This window comes from Hermetia illucens, chromosome 2, assembly GCF_905115235.1.
Source record: "Hermetia illucens chromosome 2, iHerIll2.2.curated.20191125, whole genome shotgun sequence".
Taxonomy (NCBI): domain Eukaryota; kingdom Metazoa; phylum Arthropoda; class Insecta; order Diptera; family Stratiomyidae; genus Hermetia; species Hermetia illucens.
In genome coordinates this window covers 179,995,567-180,001,853 of record NC_051850.1, presented here as the reverse complement: position 1 = coordinate 180,001,853, position 6,287 = coordinate 179,995,567, and the positions used below count along the sequence as shown (strand labels likewise).

The 6,287-nt window shown below is 43.5% G+C and overlaps 1 protein-coding gene across 1 annotated transcript; it reads right to left on the bottom strand.

Annotated features, from left to right (window-relative positions):
- Window positions 1–3,604: 3,604 nt before the first annotated feature.
- LOC119648821 (L-lactate dehydrogenase A chain-like) lies at window positions 3,605–5,543 on the bottom strand. The gene is made up of 3 exons (XM_038050680.1): window positions 5,003–5,543; window positions 4,032–4,939; window positions 3,605–3,973 (listed from the first exon to the last, which is right to left on the bottom strand). The coding sequence occupies exons 1-3, from the start codon at window positions 5,355–5,357 to the stop codon at window positions 3,761–3,763; spliced, it is 1,476 nt and encodes a 491-aa protein (XP_037906608.1). The 5' UTR covers window positions 5,358–5,543; the 3' UTR covers window positions 3,605–3,760.
- Window positions 5,544–6,287: the final 744 nt, after the last annotated feature.

Below are 6,287 nucleotides of genomic sequence, written 5' to 3'. Positions count from 1 at the left end.
ACGATAAACTGGACACTCATTTAAGCCTAAAGCCGATAAAAATTTTACTATGTTCCCTATTTCCAACATGTTTCATAACTCTCCTGACAGAATCTGCAGATAGTGTCCGTAGATATCCCTAGCTTCTCTAGGTGATAGTTTAGACGGCAATGACCAATGAATGTTCCGGCTATGATCTGGAGGGTCTTCTTGGTGAGGTTTAAACAATCTTTCGAGCATTTGGGTTCGTATTACTCCATGTTCGCCGAGTACGGTCTTTTCGGTCGTTCTTTTTCGTGTTTAGTGTAGTAGCCATAAGCGCATTTCCGGGATGGCTCTGGCCCGTATAGTAACGTCGTCGATCCTTTCCTGATCAGGTCGTCCACAGCCTCATTGCTTTCTAACCCAATGTGGTTTGGAACTTAGAGTATCCAGACCTTGTTGAGCCGAGCATATTTAATCTTTTAGGTTCTTAAATCGCCGTTTGGTGGTGGGTTAGAAAAACAATGTTCTGCCCCTGTAGTTTCTTTTGTGGCTGAATAAGGCACATCTATCTATGGAGTATATTTCCAGATATGGAATATGCTGGTATGCTTACCCACTGGTTCAAACTTCATTTTTCTTGGACCAATCCGGTGGAGTTGTTGGGGTATCAGGCAGAATGCAATTACCTTCCGCTTCAGACAGACAGTAGACATTGCCTTATCTTATCACTATAGCTTTGTATAGCCTCGATGCTTTTGTGGTTTGTTCTATCAAAGAATTCTCGGAAGCTGTTTTGTGTTGCTATACGTCGCCAGTACTCTTTTGTACCTCTACCCGCCTCCGGGTTGCTCCGACCGGTTGAAATGTTTTTGCAATTCCTTCCTCATTCTGGCTAGGTTCCTGCTCCATCAGGGTACATCCCTTGATGACTTGACTGTCTTAGCCGGACAGCTGAACTGACGTGCGTCACCAATGACTCTATTGAGGCTTTCCACCACTGTTTCGAACTATATTTCGCTCCTGATATCACCGCTAATCTGTAGATGAGCCATGTTGTCACACAGATGTCATCTGTAGGAGTCCCAGTTTTTTACCGTGGGATTCGATATTATTTTTCCTAATATCGAGCTCCCCTCAACGCCGAGTTTGATTATTCTGTGATCCGATATAGAAGACTTATCCGGCACCCTCCGATTTTATACCAAGTCGTTCATCTTGTGCCTCTTGCCTGGTGCTAGTCATGTCAACGTGTTTCCAACAGTATGTATTGCTAACTTATTACTAAGGGCGAATTCTAGAAGGTACCCTCCCCCTCCGTTTGATGTTTCAACTTCCCCAGATCTCAGAAGAAGTGGAAGCGCCTTCCTCTTGTAGAACATCACCAGTCTAACTACTAATTTCGGTAGGATCCGGGTATTGTCTCCTGGGAAGTCTCCTGATGCCACGACAGCCTCTTGATTTCTACTCCCGGCTTTCAGTAAGACTTCCACAGCCACCAGTTCTTTAGTTAGAGATTCATTTGAGAAGGATGCAAGCTCTGGGTTTTTCATGAAAAGAATTCCAAATGACCTGCATCCTTACTTCTGGTTGACCGCGAATCTGTCCCCGATCGAGAGGAGTTTGCCTTTGCCTCCTCCTTGTTTCTGAAATTTTATTATAACCGTATATAGAGATACACCTTTTGAGTGATGTGGAGGCGTAGACGATTCCCCGTCTCAATCGCTGCGGTTTTGGGAATATAAATCGTTACCACGTCACCTGTATATCATTCCCACCACAGTCGACAGTTCTGTTCACTTTCATTCTGACATTTTACGGGCTACAGTTCCAAACTAGTCCGCTGTGTCCTCCGCCGCATAGTCTATGTTACCAGACAATAAGGCCTAGTCGAAAGCGTATGCCGGTGAACACAAGCTCTTTATCCCAGCCCTCACACATCTCCACGGCGATGAAATCCTCAATTATTTCTTGCTTCTCACGAGCGCGTATTTTCTTCGGAAATACTTTCGGCAGTATGCCCAATCAAATGTCCTTTATCGCCTTATCATAGCTAACGGTGGGTCTCCTGACTCTTGCCTTTGCAACTGACCGCCCCAAGATTTCTCCCTTCTTGGGCTCGGGTTTAGGTTTCTTGGGAGCGCTTACCTCATGCATGTCTTACGTCTGTTCTGAACCTTCTTTCAGCATTAAACCCTTACGTTACTGAGATCTCTCACTTTCCTTTGTGGGTTGCGGCCTTCATAGTAGGTCAATGTTGAGCTTGGCTGCATTGCTTGACTTCCCAACTCGTCCCTTCTTGGGAGTCCAGCTCTCTGTGTTGTAGAGATGTACCTTTGGCTGATGGGCCATTTTGGGTGCGGGGGTCTCGCTTGTTTGTTGTTTGATTTCTTGCCTTGTTTTATTTCAGTGCTCCTATTGTTCCCACGAGTATGCTGTTTGGGAGGTTCATCGTGCCATAGCCCCCGTAGCTCAGTAAGGTCAGGCTTACTCACAGAGCCCACCAGTTTTACTGAGGCTCCGTTCGAATACAATCAGTTAAGGGGTGTTTTTCGACACCTCAGCCAAGCCTCGTCGCGTTTTGTTAATAGTAGGGTCACCTCCTACAGGGTGTAGCTATCATCACCCACCAACGATTTTGGTAGAGGAGATTGGCACCAGGAGAGCTACATATCAGTCCCAGGGAGAGATATCTAGGTTGGTTGCAAAAACGCTGTATTCCCTATCAGTTTATCCTGCAGTCCGTCGCTTGGTTCTACTTTTCTCTTTTTTTCGCCACATCTAACTCTTGCTCTCTCACCGGGTCATGGACATTTGTCAAATGCCTCTGGATTTGGTGAGCAAGGCAAGTATAGTTGTTCTGAAGCTAAACATCTGATGGGCTATCGCACTCTCTTTATCTGCAGGGGGATAGAACATCGAAAGTGTCCATCAATTTGTATATGTAGGACGTGTGGTTTGATGATTTGCACTAGATGTTACTCCACGCATTAACAGCGCTAGATCCGCTTTCGCATGTCCTGTCAAAACTCTGCAAATACAGTTTTCTCAACACCAAGATCAATTTGAGACTGTGTTAGTGTTGTTTCTGTGTTGCTACATGGGAGTAGCACATGGAAAATGAACGCGACTGTTACCTATAAGTTCCAAGCTTTCATTATAATCTATCTGCGTTTTGTCATCGGAGTGCGCTGACCTGACGCTATCTCAAACGAAGAACTTGGTGGGCGCACAGGGCTGCCAGTCGTACGCACTGTGATCGGAAGACGAAAAGTGACAGCAGATAGGTCACATTTTAAGGAGGGGCGACAATTGCATTGCTGGCTACCCCATGCAGTGGGATCCACTTTCTCCAGATAGCCTTTGAGTGGGTTTCCTCAAGGGCACTTGGCACAGAACAGTAGATGAGCATTGCGAAGGTATCGGGAAGTCATGGGGGAGGGGGATCCCACTGGGTCCCTCTTGGTCCCAATCTGTATTTTTTCGTTTTAAAAGAAACTAAGATGATGCATTCGGATCATGACCATTACGCGTTCCTGCCGTCAGTTTCAGGTCCACGCTTCATAGAATTTCCTTCAGAGAAGCCCAACCTCTATGTAGCGAACGAAGATGAACCCTAGTTGAACTAAGGACGAACCAAAAGTCCAATATTTCAATCTTTTATTTCAATTTAATTTTGCTCATCTGACTACACTCTGAACCAATATTTGTTTTTAAATATTTTTAATAAATAAAGCATTCCTTACTCACTAGTCATATTACTACTAACTGTTGATTTAACTTTAGAGTTCCTAATGTGTTATTGGCACACCTTAGGTTCGGCTTTTCCGCTGTCTTTTGATTTGGCAGATTTATTGTTATCTTTAGACCCTGATGTGATTTTTTCTGCCATGGTGCAGAGAGCTTTCTCTTCTTCTGGGTCTAGTTTGACCTGTAAAATGTTTTTGACTCCATTTCTGTTTATTACACACGGCAGCGACATGAAAACATCTTTATCCCTGTTTAAATACTCCTGAAAATAGGAAAAATATTTATAAGGAGAGTTTTGTTTAAGCAGTTTTAAGACATACCGAAGCAGAGACGGCCACAGGTCGAATACGTCCAGTATTATTGAATATATCAGAAACCAATTCAGCTACACAATTCGCAGTCCCCCAACATGTATGTCCTTTGTAGGATGCTATCTGCTTTTGCCCTCCAGATGCGTCTTTATGAATTTTTTGCCAGTCGTCACCTTTGCCAACCTCGGGATCAAGGTCACGAGCTTTAATCCCCTTAATGCCTACACTCGACCAAATTGCAACGCTCTTTTTGCCGTGGTCACCCAAAATCCAGCCCACTATCTCGGACTGTGGCACGCACAGCTTCTTCGATAAAAGGGTTCGGAACTGAGCCGTATCTATCATTGTACCGGTGCCAATTACTCTATTCTTGGGTAACTTTGATTCCTTCCAGGTTTCGTACGCTAATTTAGCCTCAGGATGTGCCACAATAATGATGGCATTCTTATTGTGCTCCATCACTTTCTTGACGATTTCTTTGTGAATTTCGGCAGTTTTTTGAAGGTATTCCTTTCGCCCATCTGAGCTCTTTTTATCTTTTCCACCTTTTAAACTCTTTGCGTTCTTCCCATCCTTTTCATCTTTCGAATCTTTTGATCTATCTCCGCATATCGAAGTTTTCCCGAAACTCGGACATACCGGAGGAGCATCTTTCTGCATTTTAGATTCATCACTTTTAGTACCTTTTGTTCTTTCCATGCTTTTGGTGGATTTCTCATCGTCAGAATCTTTGGAGTCTTTAGATTTCTTAGGATCCTTTTTCTTCGCGTCTTTTAAGTCTTTTGGGTCCTTTAGTGCCTTGGATTCCGCTGAGCCTTTTGAAGTTTTGCCATCTTTTGAGGGTTCCTTATCCTTCTTTCCATGTGGGGCAGCGGCGGCTATTATAATAATTTTCGAGTTTGCGGTTTGTTTGAAGTCTGAAAAGGTAAAAGGAAGATGCACAAATTATCAAGAAAAACCAAAAAAGAGCTCTCCCTTACCAGTTCCGCCGTATACTTTGACGTTATTGAAATATGTCGCGATTTGTCTAAGATCCATTTTCTCGCCCTTAACTTTCTTTTCATCCTGGTCGATCAGGCAAACCTCGGTGGCAAGCTTCCGATGTATGAGAGACGCGGCACATGCTGAGCCTGTATGACCCACGCCGATGATTGAAACTTTTCTGGAGGATGGTTTCTTGGATCCTTCTTCTGAATTCTTACCCTTCTTAGGATCCGGTTTGGGTGCCTTTTTATCGGCACTGGTATTCTTTGAGGGAATTACGGTCGCAAAAGTACGCCAATAGGGCGACGTTTGGTGGATGATGATCCTTTGAAGCGGAAGTCTATAACACATTGTCAGATGGGTTAATTTTTAAAATCCTGTCAATTACTTAACATCGAAATACGATTTGCCTTTTTTTTAAATTTTATTATGCTCTGATAAATAAAAAATATTTTGGCGTTTAACTTTGAAGATGAATTTAATTAAAATAGTCCATTTTTTGCAAACTACAATTTTTAGGTACGCCGGAGCATAGACTAACAGTTTTTACAATCAATACTCGATAGATGTAATAATTAGACTGACTTTCTCGCTTCATTGTTTTTGAGGGTTAAATAATTGCTACTTCGTTTTGAAATCGTTTTAGAAAAAGCAGAGTAAGGACAGTAGTGCTGACGTCAAATACTAATAGAATATGTTTGATTTTGGTGATTCTTGGTCTTTAGTTGTTTCCTCAATGAACATTTTAATTGTGTAAATCTGGGGCTATCATTTTCATACCATTTTAGTTTTATACGCAATATATTGGTCAACCTAAACCAGCAAGAGATCTGACAGCTTCCCATGACCTTCGGAAAAACACTAACCGAGATCTTTCATTTGATACCCCACATGACTATATTTGGTGGAAAAACAATTTACCCCCCCCCCCCCCTTTTTCCAGGTCGGGGAACCCCTTAAATTCGGCGTGGAACTATGTAACTTGCTGTATGTATGAGCGGTCATACTTCCCACCTTTCCATCAAATTTGGTGTCAATCGCTACAACCGTTTCCGAAAAAAATGCGTGTGACAGTCAGGCGCGACCCCAGGTGGGGGTCATCTCTGGGGTGCGGACCAAGATGGTCCAGAAAATAAAACCAACATGGACGAATTGAGAAGGAGTAAAATTACGGTGCAGTGGTTCGGAATCCCGGTACCGGCGAATTTTGGGAGTGAGTAAGCGCGCCGTCAATATCCCTCGACCGCAGTACCTCGGTGGTGGACAACTTGGCCACCGTGG